The following is a 22,989-nucleotide window of genomic DNA, read 5'->3' on the forward strand; positions in this document are numbered from 1 at the left end:
TTCAAAATACATTGTAGGAAGTTCTCAAAGAATTCTTAAAACGATTACAAAAAAATCTACTTTTCAACATATATTCCTACATATGAGTGAGAAAAGAATCTCTTGATATCCTATGTATCCAAACTTCATGGGAGAACATAGTATGCAGAATATATAAAAAGCTCTTATTAATTTAACAGGAAAAGAAAGCAATTTAAGGGACAAAGAACCTGACTGGACATTTCTCCAATAAAGATAGACAGAGAGCCACTGCATGCATGAAAATATGCTCGACACGATCAGTTTCTAGGAAGGTTAAAAAGCCAAACTCGTGAGATACCACATCGCACTTACTAGGTAGGCTACCCCTCAGAAAGCACATCAGGATGAGGATGTAGAAAAATCGGAAACTTTGTATACTGCTTGAATAAAGCAAAACGGTACAAACTGTTCTATGGGAAACAGTTTGGCAGTTCCTCAGTCAAAACAGAATTCCCAAGTGATGCAGCAATCCCTCTCCTTGGAAACATACATTCAAACACTTACACACAAACTTTTATCATCCACAACAGCCAAAAAGTGTAAACACACCAGACCCCCATTAACTGACGAATGTATAAATGCGGCTCAGGGTTCAGTAATAATACAGAAAGTGTGCACTTACATTACAGTATAATTGAAATATAAAGTCCTTATGCTAAGTGAAAGAAGCCAGAGGTGAAAGGTCACATGTATGAAACTTTCATGTAGATACAGTCCTAGACAGAAAGGGTACATTAGTTATTTCCAGGCACCAGGTAAGGGATCAGTGGGGGCTAATAGCTTCTTAAGTGTGAATTTGCTTAATAGGGTTGAGAACGTCTCTCTTTTTAAAAATGGTTTTATTTATTATTTATTTATTTGTCGTAAGTACACTGTAGCTGTCTTCAGACACACCAGAAGAGGGCATCAGATCTCATTACAGATGGTTGTGAGCCACCATGCGGTTGCTGGGATTTGAACTCAGGACCTCTGGAAGAGCAGTCAGTGCTCTAACCACTGAGCCATCCCTCCAGCCCGAGACCATCTCTTATTGCTAGGAAGGAGTGATGCTTCCACAGTATTGGGAATGTACTAAGCCACTGAGCTGTCTGTTCCAACATTGCTTATTTTGCACTGTGTGACTATTTCCTCAATTTAAAAATTTATATTCTGACCATACTGTCCAAATATGTCTACTTTCATCTCATTTCAGAAGCCAGATGGGGTTGGGCGTGGTTAATACATGGATGAGAGCATACATACATACATACATACATACATACATACATACATAAATACGTACAAACATATCAGTTCTACAATAGTTTCCTATTGTTGCACGTTCACAAAATTTACCATCTGAAAACAATTACAACAGCTTAGCTTACAGTTGAGTATAACCAGATGGGCTTAGGTATGTAGGATCTCTGTATGGGGTTTCATAGGCCAAATCCGAGACGTTGTCCAGACTTTTCTCTGGAGTCTCTGAGGAAGACTCCACTCCAAGCTCTGAGGTGCCGTGTGGTGGTGGTAGCAGTAGTTTTTTTTTTGTTTGTTTGTTTTTTTGGTTTTTTTTTTTTGTTGTTGTTCTTTTTTTCCGGAGCTGGGGACCGAACCCAGGGCCTTGCGCTTCCTAGGCAAGTGCTCTACCACTGAGCTAAATCCCCAACCCCGGTAGCAGTAGTTTTGTGAGGCGGGCTCTCACTATGTTCACTGTCCTGGAACTGCCCACGTTACTCATGTTAGCTGTAAAGCTTACCACGTGCTGGATTACAGGTGTGTGCTACTATTAAGATATTTAGAAGAATTCAGCTCCACGTCATCGTAGGACGAGGTCCCAGCTTCCTTGCTGTCAGCCAGGAGCCACACTCCTCTGTCACAGACTGCTCTCATGTCTTCTTGGTTCATAGACAGCAAATAAACCTTCACCCTTCAAATAAATCTGGGTTCTTTTTTCTGCTACCATGGAAAGAAAACCCTCTGTTTACAAAGGGCCTCTGTGACTAGGCTAGCTAGATAATTTCATTTTTGTTATAAAATGTTGCAAATCACAGGAGTGTTAGCTCATAAAACCCACAAGCTTTCATGCTATATGCAAACGGATAGAGATTAGATAAGGACAAGGGTCACTTTGGATAATTGGTAAAATTCTGCTTATTTATGACCTCTTTCAGAAAAGTAAGAAGTAATTTTCTACCCAATTCAGAAAAAAATGTTTATATCCAGACAACACAAAGAAGAGTGGAAACTTCAATTCGATCTATAACAAGGCGATGTATAGAGTCCATAGGTTTCCAAGCCTCAACAACAACAACAACAACAAAAACAGAAAGTTGATTTTTGAAGATCGACATCTCAATGTGATGGCTTGTTGGTCCATTTATTTTTCTTTCTTTCTTTCTTTTTCTCTACTAAAACACTACGTGTCCATGCAAGGCAGCCAAGAGAACTGCCCCAGTTTTCTCTTTATTGTTGTGATGAGAAACTGATATTATGGTGGGAATTTAAGTGACAATATGTTTAACAGACCAGACTTGCTCAAACTTTTTGGTCTAGGAGCTCTTGTTATTGAGGGGGCTTTTGATTTTGGTGGCTTAGAACTATTGATATGATCATGATAGTAAATTGAACCTAGAAAATTTTAAACATACCACACAGGCACACATTCTCTTAGCCTACAAACTGATCTCATCACAGGTTATATAGCCTCTGGAGGGTAAAAGGAATAAAGTCTCGCTAGGCCATCCCTTCAAAAGACTCTGAAAGATGTCAACACCACACCTTGCAGTTTTGCAAATTGATCCACACACCACACATTTTGTATATTCACTCATGCAACTTGTTTCTGCTGATATTAGGACAGAGTCAGTCTGTGAGTCTAGCAAAAAGTCATATAGAGAGTGATGATAAAGCTCTGGGGAATTCTGTCAGGTTTTTGCCCTTGAAAAACTTCCAACAATAAACTGCACGTTTGAGCTGATGAGATGGCTCAGTGGTTAAGAGATCTGATTGCTCTTCCAGAGGTCCTGAGTTCAAATCCCAGCAACCACATGGTGGCTCACAACCATCTACAACGAGATCTGATGCCCTCTTCTGTTGTGTCTGAAGACAACTACAGAGTACTTACATATAACAAATAAATAAATCTTAAAAAGAAAGGAAGGAAGGAAGGGAGGAAGGAAGGAAGGAAGGAAGGAAAGGGAAGGGAAGGAAAGGAAGGAAGGAAGGAAGGGAGGGAGGAAGGAAGGGAAGGGAAGGAAAGGAAGGAAGGAAGGAAGGAAGGAAGGGAAAGAAAGGAAGAAAGGAAGGAAGGGAAGGGAAGGAAGGAAGGGAAGGAAAGGAAGGAAGGAAGGGAAGGAAGGGAAGGGAAGGGAAGGAAGGAAGGGAAGGAAAGGAAGGAAGGGAAGGAAGGGAAGGGAAGGAAGGAAGGAAAGGGAAGGGAAGGAAAGGAAGGAAGGAAGGAAGGAAGGGAAGGGAAGGGAAGGGAAGGGAAGGGAAGGAAAGGAAGGAAGGAAAGAAGGAAGGAAGGGAAGGAAAGGAAGAAAGGGAAGGAAAGGAAGGAAGGAAGGAAGGGAAGGAAGGGAAGGGAAGGAAGGAAGGGAAGGGAAGGAAGGAAGGGAAGGAAAGGAAGGAAGGGAGGAAGGAAGGGAGGGAGGGAGGGAGGGAGGAAGGAAGGAAGAAAGAAACTAAGCTCTTGTTGCCTCGTTTTCTGTTTTAGTGAAGAAATGTTCATGGCTGCTTTAGTGATTCCGGATTTTCTGTTCTTTGAACCGATTAAATGTCAGGATCGCTCAACAGGAACCTGGGATGTGAGCTTCTGTACAGTGAGTCTCCTCAGTCCTACCTGCCAGCCCTCGGGTGTCTACTTGGTCCTCCTCCTGGTCCTCCTCCTGGGAGACACAGTGACCCAGGTGGAATTAAAGAATGAAAATTCAGATCACTTTCACTAACAACAGCAGACTATCAGTCTGAGAAGCGAATCTCAAGCCGGGGGTCGCTGTGACCAGAGGTCCTGGAGAGCTAGCAGTGCATGGTCGGAGCCAGATTTTGTAGCCAAGAGTGGGGAAGGGGGAGTGCAGGGCTTCCTTGGGGAATAACGGGCTGAGAAGCCTGTATGGATAGACAGTTAAGATACTTTTCTTCAAATGGTTAGGTGGGAGATAAATCAAGTAACCTACCAGTGTGGGGTGGGGTTAGTTGCTTTTACTTTTACACCCTCGGGGTTTTTCCGTGAGCTGCAAACTTCCTGGAACCTTGAGCCTATTTTAGGACCTTGGCTTTTAGGGAGATTTCCTTTCCATAGGATATATTGCAGTTAATTGCTCTTTGTATCCTGCCAACAAAAAGTGACGAAATAAAGCAGAAGCCTTTTGCTGATTAACTCTGTCATCCTCATTTTCTGTCTATAGTAAGAGGCCCTAAAGTTCATCTCTCCCGTCCCAGCTTGCGTCTTTCTACTGCAGCTGAATACAGTGTTAAAAAACCAAAACCAAACCAAACCAAACCCAACAAGAACAACAAAAAGCTCTTGGAGGCCAGGGATTGCATTCTCCTGCCTCAAGGTTAAAGGTTTGCAAGCCTGTGTCACCAGGTGTCGGGGCAGAGGACCAACTTGACATCAGAGGGTTGACAGATTAAGACTGAGCAGGCTCGCTGTGACGAAGCACACATCCGGGGATCCCGCTCTAGGGAGCGTTCTTGACGCGTGATCGGAAAATGCCGGGTGACCGATCCGACTGAAGCAGTGTGTGTGCAGGAACGTAGGATCTGTGTGTGTGTGTGTGCGAGTGTGTGTCTGTGTGTGTGTGTGTGTGTGTGTGTGTGTGTGTGTGCGCGTGTGCGAGTGTGTGTCTGTGTGTGTGTCCCAGAACCTCTCAGGTCAGAGCCCCCGGGCACAGCCACAGCGGCCTTTCTAGTCTTTTGAGTCACTGGCCAATGGGGAAGCAGAGAGGTTGGCTTGGCTGCGGTCCCGAGGCGTTAGCAAGGAGGGCGGTCCCCGGGGGCGTGGCTCGTGAGCGACCCGCTGTGGGTGGGCGCGATGTGGGGGCGGGGCCATGAGGGCGTGGGGCGGGGCCAGGCGGGGTGGCCTGCCAGGCCGGGAGGCGGACGTAGGGAAGGGCGTTCGGCGGGCGAGCTTTGGCGGCTGGCGGCTGGCGGCTGGCGGCTGGGACTCCAAGCACCTTGACCCTGGCGCGAGGCGGCGTCGCGCACGCTTACAGGTGCCCGCGCGGGGCCGCGGCTCGGGCGCCCTCCCGTTGGCGGAGAAGGAGGAGGGGGCCGTGTTGGCGTCCAGCCCCTCACGCCCAGGATGGACGTGCCCGCCCGGGTGTCCCGACGAGCTGCGGCGGCGGCGGCCAGGATGCTCCTACGTACTGCCCGCGTCCCTCGCGAGTGCTGGTTCCTGCCGACCGCGCTGCTCTGCGCCTACGGTTTCTTCGCAAACCTCCGGCCGTCGGAGCCGTTCCTCACTCCCTACCTGCTGGGGCCGGACAAGAACTTGACCGAGAGACAGGTAGGCAGGCGCGGCAGGCGGGGAGGCCAAGCGCGGCAGGTGTTTGCGGAGGGCCTCCGGCCGAGCCCCGCTGCGGGCTACGCAGATAGCTGATCGGATTTCTGCTCGCTTGGAAAAGTGGCCTTATTCTTTGCGTTATTGGCACGTTCCGTGTGGGACTTAGCAAGAAGGGCTGCAGCCCACGTGCATGTGTGCTTCAGGCCGTATGTGGACAGTGCTGTGTGGTGGCATAACCCGGTTCTGCCTGGACAAGTCCTGCGGAAGCTGCTGGGCACTGGGGACAGTGAGTGGATAAAGAAAACAGTAAACTCTACTTTCAATAGAATATATACATGTGTGTGTATTTATGTATGTATGTATGGATGGATGTTAACTGGTACTGCTTTTGTGAGAGGATCCCCTTTTCCTCTCCTTGACTTTGTTTACTACCTCTGACAAGATACTCTCAATCACATAAGGACAGTACAGGACAGTGATACGCCCTCTCATCTTGGCTTGTTTTATTAGGTGAGGGTGTGTCCTAAGATTTCCTGCCCCCTCTGAAGCCCCTCTCTGGGATGAAAACAGACGGTGCCATATAATTGGCACTTAGCTTTCTTTTCTCGTGTTGTGAATTGCTTCACCGGCAGGTTTGGTCCCTTCCGTACAGGTGGAGTTTTGGAGGGCTGTGATTTACATGAGCCATGACCAAGAACTTCTGCGCAGTCATTTACTCAAGAGATAAACTTGTACGCATAGCACCTCAGAGGTGTGCATACTTCAGAAATGTGCCTGCCTTCTCTTATTAAAGCGCATTATCCCAGCACTTGGTTTTGTGAGAGGAATATGTAGATTGAGAAAGAAATCAAACCAGCGCTGCTCCAGTACCCTTTTCTTGAGTACCAAAAAGGGGTGAAAACTCAGATCTGACTTCTTTTCCCTACTGTCAGCTGAGTGGTTGCTTTATAATTGCTACCTTTTCCCTATACACCTTTTCCTTCCTTACCGCGCTGCTTCCCGGCCCAAGTTGGTGCAAAATAGTACTCCCATTTAAACCTTCCTGACGTCGACAGTCATCTCTTTTGAGGAGCACTAACTCAATAACTCAGCATACCAGGTCAGAGCAAGAGTTGGCACTACCAGACTCGTTTCAGACTGGCAGGATATAATTACTCAGAGTCCAGTTTGTCACTGTTTTGTGCCTTTATCCAAGGTCACCTGGGAAGGAATTGAGAGTCAGGATGGACTCCCAGATTCTTTGACATTTAGCAAGTGCAGCCAACTTCTGCCTGGCTGTTACATCATGTTTCCTCGTCTTGTGGATCATTTCACAGCTCTTTATTATCCGCATGTGTTTTTGGTCCTGGTGAAAGCCAACAGTAAAAAAGATAAAGGCTTCTGATCAGGGTGGTTTTCCAAGAAGAAAATTACTATGTGGTTATAAGAAAGTGCAATTATGGAGACCCCAGCACAACCCCTGAGGTGTAGACTCTGAGGCAGACATGACGCAGCATGTGAGCCGATTAAGTTTATATACAAACGGCTCCGTGATTTGTACAGCCTGCCTGAAGAAGCACGTGAGGAGAAAGGCGCTCTTGGTGTTGATAGTTGAAAGTTGATAAATTCTGTCAGGGGACCTGGAGAGCCGCTGTGTGCTGCACAATGGTATGCTCTACGTTCTCAGCAGACCTTTCATACAGAGGAATACAGTAGGGTGCTGGGCCCAGCAAATACTTGTCCATCGGATGACAACACGAGGATGCTTCTCTTAGTGCCAAGAGGTCAAGGCAAGGGAATTTGAAGAGAAATCTAGCGATCTGGGATGTGGGACCTTGGAGTCTTTGCTAAAATGCCAGTGTAACCCTTCTTTCCAGGTTGAGAATCTACATTAAAGACAAAACAAGAACAAAAACCTAGTAACTGAAATAGAACCACTGTTGTCCTTCATGAATGAGTGCTTGCTTCCAGCAATGGTCACTTAAATAAAACATTGCATGATCTTTAAGCAAAGTAAATCCCAGGTGTTAGTCAGTGACATTTGTACTGAAGCTTGTATTTTCCCCTGTCAGAAGTGCCTTAAATTTAAGTGTCATCTTAAATGGCGCTGAGTGCCTAAGATCTGAGGTCCATTTCTTCTCTCCATTTCCACTCTAAAGATTGTCTTACAGAATTTTACCACTTTAAAAGGTTGAGGCAAGTTCTGATTGGACTATGTCCCAATCGTTGAAAGCCAAACATTAATAAGAGGGAGTTATTTATTTATTTTATTTATTTATTTTGTTAGAAACTGAATCCAGAGCTCCTGCATTCTATGGAAGTGCTATACTACTGAGCTATGTTTCCAGACTTTTATTTATTTTTTAATCTTGTATTTATATGTATGACTGTGAGTGTTTGCCATGTGTATTTGGGAGCCTGTGAAGGCCAGAAGAAGATGTTGGATCCCCTGTAGCTAGAGTTATGGGTGAATATGAACCAACTGACATAGGTACTGAGAACTGAGCCCCAGTCCTCCGGAAGAGCAGCCGGTACTCCTAACCACTGGGCCATCTTTAGTTCCATTGACCATTTTTAGGGATGTTCTTAATATGGTTCTCCAGAGTATTCCCTAAACTTGTTATCCTCCTGCCTCAGCCTGTCTGTGATTACAAGTGTTTGTTGCTGTAGTCTACAGAACTCTTTATCTCTGAAAAGAGATTTTTTTCTTTTCTTGGTAGCATGTGTTCTTTTTGATGTTTACTGTGTTTCTTTGACTTGTAAAACCATTCCACATAATCTGCTTGGTACTCTAAGCCTTGCAGATTCCTTTTGCCCTTTTAGTCCATCTAGGCTTCATTCATGTGCCAGTCCTAAATCTAGCATATTTACCAACTCTTGTATGTATGGTCCAATACTAAAATGTATGATCTCTGCTTAGGATAGTGTGTGTGTCTGTCTGTCTGTCTGTCTGTCTGTCTGTCTGTCTGTCTGTCTCTCTGTCTGTCTGATGTAGAGTTCGCAGCATGGTATGTGGGAGATGTTCTGCTGTGGTGCTGACACTGAGAGAGGAGGTTTCTGTTTTTCTTTTCCTTGTTTGATGTTCCTTGTAGGAGAAAACATAAATCTCTTAATTAGAGGGAGTTAAAGGTAGCCCATCTGGTCTCCCACCTGCCCCATCCTTTGTCGTACTAGTTGCTATGGTAAGCCTGGTAGTATTACTTTCCCTTATCTTCAATTATCCAAATTGTGGGTTTGTGCTAGTGTAGCATTAACCTTGTGAGGGTTGGTTATTTATTTATTTATTTATTTATTTATTTATTTATTTATTATGAAACAAGGTCTTACTATGTTACCAAGCTGGCCTTGAACTACTTAATGGTCCTCCTACGGGCATGCACCACCACGCCCTTTAAATTAATAAGGGTGGGACTTAGGCTATGAAATTTTGGTGATTAATTAAGGACAGCTATTGCTGAAAGTTACATGTCTAAACAAAGTTTTACTAGACTGAACAGTTGAGCAAAACTCAGGAAGATCGGTGCTGAAGGAAGCCATAGAGAACATTTTAAGACGTTTTAGTAAATAATGTAGTAATTGTATATATTGTATATATTCATTTGTTCAACTTCAGCACATGCATAGGGATTCAGAGATCAAGTCAGAACAAGCAGCATTCACCTCTCCATCCTCTCCTTATATTGGGAGCCCTTGAGCTACTCCCCTCCAGTTTTTCATAAACTCATAAAATACATAATCAATTGTGTCTGAGTACAGCCATTCCAGAACATAGTGGAACAACTATCTCAACTGTGCTTGTAGCCCGAGATAATCTCTGTCCGGTATTTATATTGGCTTGTTTTGGCCACCATGTAACATTTGTCTCTCTGTGTTTGGATAACTTAATCTAAAATATAGCTTTTGCTTCTCTCCATGTCGCAGGTGGCTGGGTCCAGTAAGAACTCACCGTGCAGCTAGACCATAGTTTCAGTGAAGAATACCTTTTAAGGAAGGTTTATTGGCCAGTGGTTCTGTGGTAGAGAAAGACATGGCAAGGGACCATGAAGGCACAGAAACATGCCGAGTCACACGGAGACATCAGACTTTAGAGACCAGAAGGACGGTAATATCTGGGAGAACAGGGCTGCTCATTGGAACACAACTGAAAATATCTGTAGGGAAGGCTTCTTGCCCCACCTCAGCACTTCTCAAGATTCCCTTGCTGGGGGGTGGGGGGCACAGGACACTTTGTTTCTCATGTGTTAGAATTTGCACACTTTGACAAATAATCCCTTCAACAGTTCCTATGATCATGCAGATTTTGAGGCCACTCTGGTGTATGTACCAAGTTCCAGACCAAGTTGTCACAACCACATCGCTAGGACCCCTCACTGCAAAACCCCAGAGCAATAACAAAGCACACACTAAACTGACTGCTGTGACCTTTAGTACATTGCTGGGTAGTGAGCTCCTTGCGAAAGAAGGAACTGTTTTCAGTGATCATTGTTACTAGGAAAATGAGACTTATAGCTGAACTGGTGCTGGTTCCTATAGACCAGGAACCATTTTGTAATTTAGTCTTCTAGTTTTCAGAGCTGTAGAAAAGTAAGTGATTGGTTAGACATTTAATCCGTGCATCAGACATCGTATGGCACAGGTTTTATCCTCTTGTGCTGATGGTGAAGATTGATTTGAAGGGGGACTGTCCACAAGCTCCTCCTTATAGCTCTTCAGTTTACAGCCCTACTCTATGATCCTGTTAGCACTGCACTCAGTGAATGTGGCACAATCTGGATTTGACCTTTTCCTCTGCTAGCAATGACATTCTGTTGCAATGCTGGGCAGTCAGTGAGTCACGGCTCCCTTTCAGCCATTCATTCATGGAGGAAAAGAGCAGATACTCTAGAGTACTGTGCTGCTAAATGAGATGTTCTTTGGGGTATGTATACTAAATACTTTTTTAAGGAAGTGTGTGTGTGTGATGTGTGTTTATGCTTTCAGAAATGAGGGGATGATACGTTTAGCCTGAGGTAAACATAGGATGTCTTCCTGAGCCACTCTTTTATTTTTCTGATACAGAATCTCTCACTGAATCTGTAGCTCACCAAATTGCCTATGTTCGCTAACTGGCCATCAAGCCCCAGGATTCCTCCTGTCTTTTCCTCACAGCTTTTTACATAAGTACTGGGGACCTGAATTCAGGTTCCCTTGTTTACATGGCAAGCACTTTACAAACTGAACTGTTTCTCCAACCTCAAATACGTGTTTGTTTGTTTTTTTTAATGTTCAACCGATAGCTAGTCTATTGGCACTTAGCCATCTAAGTTGAGGAGCAGCAGAAGTACAGAAGTAATGGTACTGGAATTCCAAGTGCTTCTTTCTCATTTAAAATGCGTTTTGAGGATTATGTTTACAGAATCTCAATTTTAAATTGTGCATAAGAAAGAAGTAGCAGTAAGTTTCAGTTACCTCATGTCATATAAATGAAGAGAGCTAAAGCAAGGATCCTCGTGTGCCTTTTACAAAGATATAATAAATGTTTGAGATGACAAATTACCTAGATATCCTGAATTGCGTATTGCAGTGTATACATGTACCAAGATACACCGTATCTCATAAATATGTACAACTGTATACATTATTTTTTAATTAAGAGAGAAAAATAAAACACCAAACACTTAGACTGTAAGTCATGATACCAATAAGTAAGAAGGCCACAGATGCTGCCCCTGAATCCAGCTGCCGAGCGAGAGCTGTCTGATCAAGGCCTAAGACACATGCACTCTTTTCTTCTGCCCGGCAGCCTCACTTCACACTGATACAGAGGGCTGACCCATAACACATTGCCCATGCTTCAGTGGATGACCATACCAATGTGCAGAGGCAGTACTAGTTAGACTCTGGGCTATAGACAAAGGAGGAGTCTGGAAAGAAGAGGGTAATAATGAAGTGGATGTGATGATCTCAAAGAGTTGGAGTGGGAGTAGAAGCAGATATCATCTAAACACTTTGTACCTGTGTGTGAAATTATAAAAGGAACGATGATGATGATGATAATGATAATACTAATAACTGTTAGAGATAAGAATTGGCAGTGATCTAATTTCCAAAACATTTATTGGTCCTTGTATCTTTCAGATATGCTGGCTGTTAAGTTACACAGATGAATGGTGGACCCACCTCTCAGAAACCTTAAAGGTGCTGGGGAAGAGATAGCGAATACTTGTAATTGCAGCTCTTGGAAGGCTGAGATAGAAGGTTCCACCGCCCCAGACCAGTTTCGTCTATGTAGTTAGTGCTTTTGAGTTCAGCCCGGGCCACATAGCAAGATCCTCGATGCATGGAAAGGATTTTATTGTGACGAGGGGATAGGAAAGGCTATTCCACAAGTTACCTGTACTTACATTAGCCATTGTTTCTCCAGGTGATAAGGAAGGTTAGAGGCTGTTTTGTAAGAATACATTTTTATGACTTGTCGAGTTCGTGGATCACTAACGAGCTTTTATTTTTTCCCTACCAGGTCTTCAATGAAATTTATCCAGTGTGGACATACTCTTACCTGCTGCTACTCTTCCCCGTGTTCCTTGCCACAGACTACCTCCGTTACAAGCCTGTCATTCTACTGCAGGGACTCAGCCTTATTGTTACATGGTTCATGCTGCTCTATGCCCAAGGACTGCTGGCTGTTCAGTTCCTGGAATTCTTCTATGGCATTGCCACAGCCACTGAAATCGCCTACTACTCCTATATCTACACTGTGGTCGACCTGGGCATGTACCAGAAAGTCACAAGTTACTGTAGAAGTGCCACCTTGGTGGGCTTTACAGTGGGCTCTGTCCTAGGGCAGATCCTCGTCTCCGTGGTGGGCTGGTCACTGTTCAGCTTGAACGTCCTCTCCCTCACCTGCGTTTCTGTGGCCTTTGCTGTGGCCTGGTTTCTGCCTATGCCACAGAAGAGCCTCTTCTTTCACCACATCCCTTCCTCCTGTCACGGAGTGAATGGCCTCAAGGTACAAAATGGCGGCATCACTACTGATACCCCAGCATCTAACCATCTTCCTGGATGGGAGGACATTGAGTCAAAAATCCCTCTAAATTTAGATGAGCCTCCGGTGGAGGAACCGGTGAGTTGAGCCTTAAATGTGCAGTTGCTGTTCTGTGTGTTAAATTGGCTAACGGTAGTGAAACGAACAGGCAAACCCAGTCCACCGGGCCACTCATGAAGATGCAACTGATTTATATACTGGGTAATCAATTCATCCTCCCCAGATTGCGTGCTCCTCAAAGTCACACTGGCATCGCATTCTGCATCATGTCAGAAATGTCTTGGGACTGTGTCTCCATTTTTTATCCCTACTGCTTGGTAGATACAAAGGAAGCACTCAGAAAATGTTTGCTAGTGAGTGTTCGAAATGACCACTCGTAGCTTCTGACTTGAAGCTCAAAGTGTTTAAAGATACAGAATTATTTTTCTTTCCTGGGCTAGAAGCGATGCATGTTATTCACTTCAAATGATGCTTTGTTGTTATATTGTAGAAGGGCAGGGAATGAATGATAAGAAGAGAATAGCAGACAAATTCAAGATAACATTTTCAAGCTCTTTCTTAGAAGAGAGAAGTTCAGCATTTAAAGCAGTCCACCCATTCTGTGTAACTAGAAGGATTAGTTAACTCCCCAGTTTAATTTTTTTTTAATATGAAACGTGTGTGTGGTGTGTGTGTGTGTGTGTGTGTGTGTGTGTGTGTGTGTGTGTGTGTGTGTGTGTGTTTTGTTTTTCCTGGCAGGTTATAGGGTATGAGAAACAAGGACAAGATTGAGTCTAGCTACATTGAAGCAGTTTGAATTTTCCTGGAATGTTGCTTAGCCATAAGCGTATTAACATTCCTGTCATGCTTTGGGGACCTAAAACTGAAGTACAGGTTTTGTAGACTGAATGAAGAAGCAGAACTACTGAGAACAGCTCGATTCTACCTAAAATCGACCTAGTGGTTTCTGCCCAGCCTATAAAAGCCTGGCCAGGAACTAGCTTAAATTCTGTCTCAAGGAGCCTCAGTCCTCCAATACCAACAGGGGTACGCCTGTCATGAACACACCTCTGAGTACTCAGGGCGCCATCTTTAGTTACAATGACCAGGGATTAAGTATTGAAGAAGTGTTGATTCTGGCATAATCTGTTAAGTGGCACTGGACAGTCAGCAGAGGGTTGGTTGGTTGAGAGGTCTGTTCATTTGCTAGATCTCATGTAGTAGGAAAAGCATGTCCTCTCCTGGCTGGTTTCAAATGTGTTAGAGTGGCCTTGGCAAACCTGAACATACCTAATAGTTATATACTTTAAATATTAACATAGTAGTTGTATAAGTATATACTTTAAATATTAACATAGGTATATAAGTATATACTTTAAATATTAACATTGCTTACAGTTAAAAAATTTTTAAAGACCAGTATGGGGTTTTACGGTTTTGGATTCTAAGAAATATATAGGAAAGAACATTTTTTCATAGCAGCCACCACATACAAATGCGTGTATTATATGTGTGTATGTGTGTGTGTGTGTGTATGTATGTATGTATGTATAACAAAAATTAAAACTTTACAGGACAATACTCTGTTACCTATTTTATTAACTTTTTAAGTTCAAGTCACTGCCTATTAAATAGAGTTTATTGCCCACTGGCAAACTGAGTTACGCTTTCCAGAGTTCTTCTATACCAACGTGAGCTTTATTATTTATCAGTAACTGAAGCGTCAGCATTTGAACTGGGTGTGGTGGTAGACACCTATTGTCACAGCACTTCAAGGCTGAGGCAGGAAGGTGACAGTTTCCATGTCAACCTGGGTTACATTGTGAGGCCAGGTCTCAAAAGACCTCAACACAAATACGTGTTAAAGCATACGAAAATTTCCACTAGAAGTGATCTCCCAACAGGGCACAGAACAGTCAGGGACTGGATCTCATCTCCCCTCTTCTCATGGAGATAAGATTGGGATCCAAGATCAGTAACTTATACAAACTTGCACAGATCACACTCACAATTCGAGCAAGTGTGAAGCTCACTTCCCCCAACTCAGAGGAGCTTCAGGGCTTCTGTCCTTGATAACCCATTCTGTTGTTCCTTTCAAATATATACGTTTTACTTGAGTAAAATTAGCACTTGGTTTTCACAAAGGACGAAACTCTCTGAGATAGAAAGCCGAGCTTGTAGAGTGGCCTGCAGCGTCCACTACCACAGTGTTCCAGCTCTGTTTCCATTTGCTGTGCAGGAGGAGCCCAAGCCAGACCGGCTGCGGGTGTTCAAAGTCCTGTGGAATGACTTCCTGATGTGTTACTCCTCCCGCCCTCTGCTCTGCTGGTCCGTGTGGTGGGCCCTCTCCACCTGCGGTTATTTCCAAGTGGTGAACTACGCACAGGGATTGTGGGAGAAGGTCATGCCTTCTCAGAATGCTGTCATCTACAATGGCGGTGTGGAGGCTGTTTCAACCTTGCTGGGTAAGTAGTTAAGACACAGGGATCAGGTTTATTCCCTCCTCCCAACTCCGAAAGAGCCCAGAGGAATGGCTTGTTTGGAGCTTCGATTTTTCTTATTAGGAGAAAACTTGGATATAATCAAGTGGTAGGGGACTTTGACCGACAGACACATTCTCAGAAATGGAATGTACTGATTTTCAAGATGGTTTTCTTCTCTTATCCAAGTTCTACTTGCCCGTGTTTATTGAGATTTTGAGTAGCAGCATACTATAGTTTATGACAGTAGCTAATGTCTCTTGAGCGTTAAGATGTACTGAACACTGTTCTGTAGACAATAGGTGTATAAGTTGTATCCCAGAATTCGTGAGGTAGTCACAGTTATTATTGTCATTTTACATGGGAAAGTTTGAACATGTCGATAATTTGCCTAAAATCAATAAATCTATTGATTTATTTGATTTATTGATACTTTATTTATGAAGTTACAGATTGGAACTCAGGCATGGTGGCTTCAAAGCGTGTGTCCTTGATAACACATTCTATTGTCCCTTTCTAATTTGCTGCCCTACTTCATAAGCTTATTGGAAGATTCTACACAACAGCTCTAAGCACTTATTGATTATGGCTGGCACCCAGAAAGCACTCCCATATTAGAGCTGACACCGCCATCATCACATCACTTAAGGGAAGAGAAGCCGTTTTGCATATACTAGATTGCTTCTTGGTCTGAAGGAGAGATGACTCACCCAGCCACGTTGCCAAGTCAGCTGCAGTAATTTTCTGTGACTCTGACCTGTGCTTCAGGCCAAATACTTACTCCGTAGCACTATCCCTGGGCCTCTGTCCTGTCTTCTGTCTGGTTGCCAGATGTGCTGATTCAGTCTCATCTCAGGGGCCACATGCTATGCCATCACGCTCAACATTTCTCTGCTTAAGTTTCAAGGAACTCCATATTTTTGAGCTTCCTAATTTGCAGGTTGAAAGGTCTTAATAATAATTGAGGTGAGTTTTTAATGTGTTGAAATAGAGTTTCTTTAGTCAATAACTTGAATCCTTTTTTGTTTTGTAGGTGCAAGTGCTGTGTTTGCGGTTGGTTATATAAAACTATCTTGGTCAACTTGGGGAGAGGTGACGTTATTCCTGTGTTCTCTTCTGATTGCTGCTGCAGTGTACATCATGGACACCGTGGAGAACATTTGGGTGTGCTATGCATCCTATGTTGTCTTCAGAATCATCTACATGGTACTCATCACCATAGCAACGTATGTATTTTAACTCAGAAGTATTAGGAAAGATGGGCAAGATAAACTTGGATTTCTTTACAAATTGAAAAAATTAAATTTTCTATTTAAAGGAGGCATCATGGTGTAGTTTTTGTACGTTTTCCCCCAGGCAGTATTTAGGGAAGATTTGTTTATTCTCTTATATTTTTATCCAACCGTTTGCATATGTTTGCATAAGACTTATATCACACAGCAGCAAACCATGTTTCACATTTCAGAAAGGGAGTTAGCAGGATCGAGAAGGGGTTGTGTTCACGCTTGGAGTAAAAATGTGAAACAGTTCAGGAGGAGGTAAGGGCGCTCCAGTCACTGTTTTTCTTCTGAAAGTTTTCAGATTGCTGCAAACCTTAGCATGGAGCGTTACGCCCTTGTGTTTGGAGTGAACACCTTCATTGCTCTGGCCTTACAGACTCTGCTCACTCTGATTGTGGTAGATGCCAGGGGCCTTGGCTTGTGTATTATTACTCAGGTAAGATGTGTTCATGACACTGAAAAGTTTACCAGATCTGGGTGGCAGAAGTGGGCCCTGTTTATGAAAACAAATTGAAACATTCTGAACAGATCCAACCTACACGTCCTCCTCTTTCTTCTGCAGCCTCCCCATTCTGAGATCTTTTTTTTTTTTTTTTTTTTGGTTCTTTTTTTCGGAGCTGGGGACTGAACCCAGGGCCTTGTGCTTCCTAGGTAAGCGCTCTACCACTGAGCTAAATCCCCAGCCCCCTGAGATCTTTTTTATGGAGGTTGTTGAGATCATTGTCTTTTTGTGAGGCCCTAGAGAGCCTTCTCAACCTGTGAGATGTTTTGTCTCTAGAACTAGAGTTACAGATGCTTGTGATTACCACATGGGAGGTGGACCTTGAGCTCAGGCCCTCTGGAAGAGCAGCCATGCTCTTAGCTGCAGAGCCATCTCTCCAACCCTCATTCTATAAACCTAAGGTACTGAGATGCCCTGCTTCGTGGTACCTCAGAGCTCTTAAGTCCCCTTCCTCCTTTTTATAAAGCCGGTCTTCACCCAAATACCAAATACTTATGGTTGAAAAGTGTTATGAATCTCAACATACGACCCATTGAGAAAACATGTATGCAAATGCTTACAAAATGGCTACTTTTATCCAGTCTGGAATCATTGTGTAGAGTATGTTTGTGTACAACCCATCTCGTGATAATTTTATGAATGACTGCTTTTCTCTCTTGCAGTTCCTGATTTATGCGAGTTACTTTGCAGCCATCTCTGTGGTTTTCCTGGCTAATGGCATAGTCAGTATTGTAAAGAAATGCAGAAAGCAGGAAGATCCCAACTCCAGCCCTCAAGCAACCACTTCCTAACGTGCTCCCGGAATGCTGCTGCTTCCAAGCAAGGACTCTGCACAGTAACCGCTTGGATGTACTTACACTCTCTGTGGCTCAGATAACTATTTATGAATGTGTATCTCATGCCTTCAAAGCAGCTACTCAACTAACACCTTGTACTCTTGGGGTTAGTGCAATACTGTTGAGGGAGGCCAGAACTGAAGCTGTTTTTCATGGCTTGTTTATAAGCAGTAATTTAAGAATGACTTCTTCTAATTCATAAAACCCCACAAAACTTGATTTTGGAAAACCGAGTAATGAAGCAGCACGTCTGCTCTCTCCTTGATTAGCATGTGAGTGTGATGCTTTTTGTCACATTTGTCACTCACCCAGACCTGTAGCCTGGTGGGACCAGGGCTTCACAAGCTGCAGGATGGTAGACGTCACGATAGACGTGCGTTCTGTCAGCACTCGCCCCATCCAGCCTCATTTTGATTTCAGTGTTACTTGTGTGCACGTGTATGTCCGCAGATGGAAATCGTTTCTTACTGGCAATATCTGCTCAGGTTTAATGTTCTGTCTTCTAAGGAGTGTTGTCTAATTTTATTTTTAAAATTCATTGTGTGAATGTTAGTGCTTCCCATTCTGACCATTGTACATTTTGGAAACTTTCTTTAGAAGTACATTTGTGCACTATTCATATGCTTCCCGGAGAAGCTCATTTCATTAGAAAAGGCACATTTTAAAGCCTGCTGATACCTGAGGAAGGATAGTTAGGTAGGCTTGTTTGTCTTTAATACTTCAGTATGAAGGACTCTCGATTGCAATTAAAAAGGTCATTTGTAGGTTAGAGATACAGAGAGCCCATTTTATATTTGCATCCCCTTTCCTTTCCAAAACAAGATGAACTCTTTTTTTCTTTGAGTATCATTCCCATATGCCTCTCATCATCTTGGCTTTCTTAGCCAAGATCAAGATGTCAGTAGGAACTGGATTATTCCACAGGCTTTTTTATAAACTGAGCCTCTTTTTAATGATTTTAGTGGGGTTGGAACTAGGATAGACCTTAGACCTGCCTTTGTTCCTCAGGGTAGATCATCTTGAGAGTTAAAGCATTTCTTCCTTACTTGAAAGAGTGATGTTCTGTGTGCTGATATTTGTGAGGCATGGAAACTGTCGTCTTGTCGTGCAACAGATCCGGGTAGGTGCTTTAATGAGAGTGTTGACTTTTTAAGACCAACGTCACTAAACAGTATTATTAATACTGAGATTGCAAAACTGCAGCTTAATGAATACATAGAAGACCCTGGGTCAACTACTAGCACTGGGAAGACCAAACCGCATAGGAAACATGAGGATAGCACAGGTCCGTGGGTCTTCCTTTGCAGCTCGGGAGAGGAGAACACTAAGGAGACGGAGAACTAAGGTCAGAGTAGCCTTACATTTAACGTCCGAGCTTACATTTTGGTCTCCCTCCTCCCACCGTTTCTTGTTGCTCTGTAGGATGTTGGTTGCCCAGAAACAAGAAGAAACGTGATTGAGAAATTTTATTTTGTTTTTTAAAATAATATGTATTATGATACAATCAAATTGTTCACATTACCAAAGCAATATTTCCTTGGAATTTAGTTAACTATTTGTGGCACTTAATCTGATCCTTCTTACCTGTCTAAATCAAGACTATGTTCATGTACTACTATGTGGCCATGTTTGTGGAATGCAAAACCCAATGTGCTGTACTGTTTGCACTTTTATGCAGAAGTGGAAATAATCTGTTGCACTTTTTATTCAATCTGTATAGACTATAAAACTATTTTTATTAAATAAATATTTTACAGTATATTTTCCCTTTTCACTCAATTATTTTGAATTCATCTTCAAAAGGGGCCTTATGTTTGTAAATCTCCTAATAGCCTTTCCTGGACAACATTCATTTAAAGCCTCTCTCTCTCTCTCTCTCTCTCTCTCTCTCTCTCTCTCTCCTTCCCTGCTAAACCACCAGTCAGCCCTTCCCCCTCCCCTTCTGTGATGTCCCCTGCACTCTTCCCTGCAGCACCCCTTGCCGGCACTGTCTGCAATGTTGGTTCGTTTCCCTACATTTCTCATGTCTCTTTTTCACGCATTCTTCTCTTCAGAAACTAAAATAGTGTTCAGTCCCTTTGCTAGCAACTAAACATTTTCAATTAAGGAAATTAAAGCCAGGGCTGAAAGTCTTATTTTGAAACTCCATAGCCTCTTTATTCCATATCAGAATATTCTCATGCCCAGAGAAGCCCCTTCATTGCTCCACTTGAAAATCATCTTTCACTGTATACCAGAAACCAAACTGTCTCAGCACCAGGCCAGTCTCACCGTGCAGCATCCAAACAAATGCTTTTCTCCTACAGCCCACTCAAGGGCAGGCCTTTCATTATCACTAAACAGTTGAGCTAGAGTTGTCTGTCCCTGTAGTTTCTTCTAGTATATCTTCACTGCCTTTTCGATCAGGTTTGCTGGAGATGGGGTAGTGAGTAATAAGTCCACCTGTAAGGAATATAGTCCTGCAGCTGTGAGCAGAGAGATGTTTGAGTAGCTAACTCTTAGGATTGTTGCTTGAAACTGTCCTTGTAGTTGGTCCCATATAGGTGAGGAAGGCCCTTCTTGATGTACAGCAGTAGAAATAGGGAAAGATGGGTGATTTTAGGTTGGCAAATTAGCATTGTAGAATGTGCTCATATTTAAAAGTGGCTCAGGAAGCTTAAATATTTCCCTTCAAATTATACATCCTGAAGTGGAGAAGCTATGGCCTTTCTGATTCCCTCCCTGACCCTGTAAATTGGTAGTCACTTCCGTTCAATCCCGTTATGGAATGAGACAAGGGCGGAAGAATGCAGACCTGGCTCAGAGAGCAGCCCCAGAGAGGGGGAAATGCCAGGCTGGGGGAGAGTGTATGTCAAGCGATAGGCTGAGGATTTGAACATCTGCAAGAGGAGATGGGTAACTGGCAGAGAAGCAAGCAGCCCAGGGATCCAAGTCGTGTGGGGGAAGTGAGACATGCACAAACTCCCCAAATGAGTCTCACCGCTAAGCCCCGCAGTCCAGGCCAGCACCTGGAGACCAGAGCATACCGTCCTCTGGCATGGAGTGGAGTCAGTCTATCCTATGCCTACTCACTAGGGGCTCATGGCCCCTCTCGTGCTATAGACCTTTTGTCTCTCCTGCACCGTGTGGATTCTACCTTCCTTCCCAAGCAAGAGCCCTCCAGTTCAACAGCTCAGGGAGGGCAGCTCAGCTTTGGTGAGTCTAATACAGCACCAGAGATGAGTCAAAATGAGGTTTCTGAAACTTCCAAAACCCACATCCAATCTTTGAGTGAAGGAAACCTTGGGTGAATAGTGGGTGTGCACCTCTGATATTTTAAACCTGTGTAGTATGAACCCATGCATGGTACCCTCTGAAGTCATCTCTTACCAAATCGTCTTCCTTTAAAATAAGTCAGCCTGGGGTGTGGGGGATGATACGGACATTTCTAAACTGCTAAAAATCCAAAGAAGAATCATAACTAAAAAAAAATAATAATCTCTGCTAAAATATTTAAAGATCCCAAGTTTGCTCACCTGTTTAAGAGACTTACCTCTCCTCCCTCCCTTCTCTCCCAAAACCAAAGTTCACGACTTGAGTGTCAATATTCCCTCCAGAAGGACAGCAAAAACTGACAATCCTTAGATGAGCTTGGAGTACTGACTGAAATGTGGAACACAGCGCTTGGACCAAGAGAATCTGACAGAGACATCTTATTGTGTCTTGTGCTTACAAGATCAAGAAGCGGTGTCCAGAAACTGTTCACAGTGAGAAATTAGTCAAAAAAATCATCAAAGGGCTTAAAGGGTTTCCAGCTCTGACACTTAATTCTTGGTTGGTTTTTGGACCCCCAGTTTCTCCATACAGATAATTCCTCTGCATTTTAGGGTCATCGTTTGGAGTATAAGTCATTTCATGCTTACCCAGAGTCGTGTCTTCAAAAACAGAACAAGATACAACTGTGTTGGTGAACATGTTGATCCATGACCATAAATGACCATTTGGGAAGTTACTCAAAGGCAAAAAAGTGGCCACAAGTTCATAGCCAGCTGGTCTACACGGTAAGTTTTAGGCCCTCAGGTACAGAGTACAGGTACAGAGTAAGACCATGTCCAAAGAGAAAAAAAAATCAAAGGAGGAGAGCAGGTACGGAGGCTATGGAGAAAATTCAACCATTAAGTCAAGGATAAAGGGCTTGGTTTTGAAATGAGAACAGGCAAGACAGCCCGAGAATGAAAAACATTTGTCTGCCAGTTTGAAATTATTTCAAGAACATGTGACTTGTTTCCACAGAAAAAGGGGGCCTCAAAGTCAGTAAGTTGAATCAGGTGATGGAGAGTGAAAAGGCCTGCTACTGTAGGTGACACAAAACTCCTTTAACAGGCTTCCTCAGTGTGGCAGATGAAGTAGTACTTCCTCAGGGATCCTATTTGCAGGAGGGACAACTTTACAGTCTTAAGTGCTTACTGTTAGTGCCTCAGAGAGCTCGGGAAAGCCTCTGGGGGAGAAATGAAAAAAAAAAAGATGAATATGGAGGGTGGGTAGGAAAGGGCAAGGTGAAAACCAAGAGGAGAGGTGAGTTTGGAAGCAGCATTTCCAAGGTCACTAGTCAGGCCTTGTTCCTTGTCTTTGAAGCTCCTTGCTGTGCCGAAACAGAGGAAACAACAGAAAGGGGAATATGGTTCTGTCCTCTCCATCTGCCAGGGGCGACCTGAGAAACCTGTGTTTGCAAAGTAGACCAAGAAATAATTGTACAAAAGTCCAGCAGCTTATCAAAAAAAAATTCCTTCAGTCCTACATTGCAGAAATACTGACTCGCTCCTGAGTGTTTCAGATAACTAATAGCCAGATTGAGGGTATCTAATTTCAGAAATATCCAAACAATCATAATGGACACCAAGACCCTTCACTAATGCGAACAGCTTAAACCATCAAGTTTGGGCCGCGGATACAGCGGGTATCTCTTGTAAAAGAGTGATCCATCTGCTGACTCTCCAACCTCAGAGCATTTCTTTTTCTCAGACATCAGCCCTTCCTCATATTTGTTTCCCACTCATGACATATTCAGTACAAAAAATAAAAATTAAAACCAGAGACTACACTCAAGAGTAACTGCATTCTACCATAATCCAGTGCTAGATGGGCGTTAACTCTTTAGTATTTCTGTTTCCAGACAACTGTACCCTTAAATGGTTATAATTTCTCTCTGGTTAGGATTTAGGTACAGGTCTCCATTTCTCCTCATAACTGCTTCCTGGAAAGCGCTGTCTACAGTTCTCACTCTACTCGTCTTTTCCTGTCTACTGCTCCCCTGAGGCTACTACAAACGGAATTGGTTCTTGTTCTATTTGACCTGCTGGCATCATCTGTCTGACAGTTGAGCAGCTCTCCTTTCAGAAGTAAGCCTGTAAGTCTTTGCAT

At 43.5% G+C, this 22,989-nt stretch overlaps 1 protein-coding gene across 6 annotated transcripts; it reads left to right on the forward strand.

Annotated features, from left to right (window-relative positions):
- The first annotated feature begins 5,151 nt into the window (after positions 1-5,151).
- Positions 5,152-19,350, forward strand: Slc19a2 (solute carrier family 19 member 2). 6 transcript variants are annotated; one of them, XM_039090492.2, is made up of 8 exons: positions 5,375-5,512; positions 9,410-9,590; positions 11,606-11,665; positions 11,988-12,590; positions 14,731-14,956; positions 16,005-16,197; positions 16,546-16,687; positions 17,416-19,350. In XM_039090492.2, exons 2-8 carry the CDS (start codon positions 9,516-9,518, stop codon positions 17,542-17,544), a joined length of 1,428 nt encoding a protein of 475 aa, XP_038946420.1. In that variant the 5' UTR covers positions 5,375-5,512; positions 9,410-9,515; the 3' UTR covers positions 17,545-19,350. The 6 variants fall into 6 exon arrangements, with proteins under 6 accessions (NP_001025195.1, XP_038946420.1, XP_038946421.1 ...); XM_039090493.2 differs by lacking the exon at positions 11,606-11,665; XM_039090494.2 differs by lacking the exons at positions 5,375-5,512; positions 9,410-9,590 and adding an exon at positions 9,597-10,406.
- The last annotated feature ends 3,639 nt before the right edge of the window (positions 19,351-22,989 follow it).

Source organism: Rattus norvegicus, chromosome 13 (genome assembly GCF_036323735.1).
Source record: "Rattus norvegicus strain BN/NHsdMcwi chromosome 13, GRCr8, whole genome shotgun sequence".
NCBI classification, from domain to species: domain Eukaryota; kingdom Metazoa; phylum Chordata; class Mammalia; order Rodentia; family Muridae; genus Rattus; species Rattus norvegicus.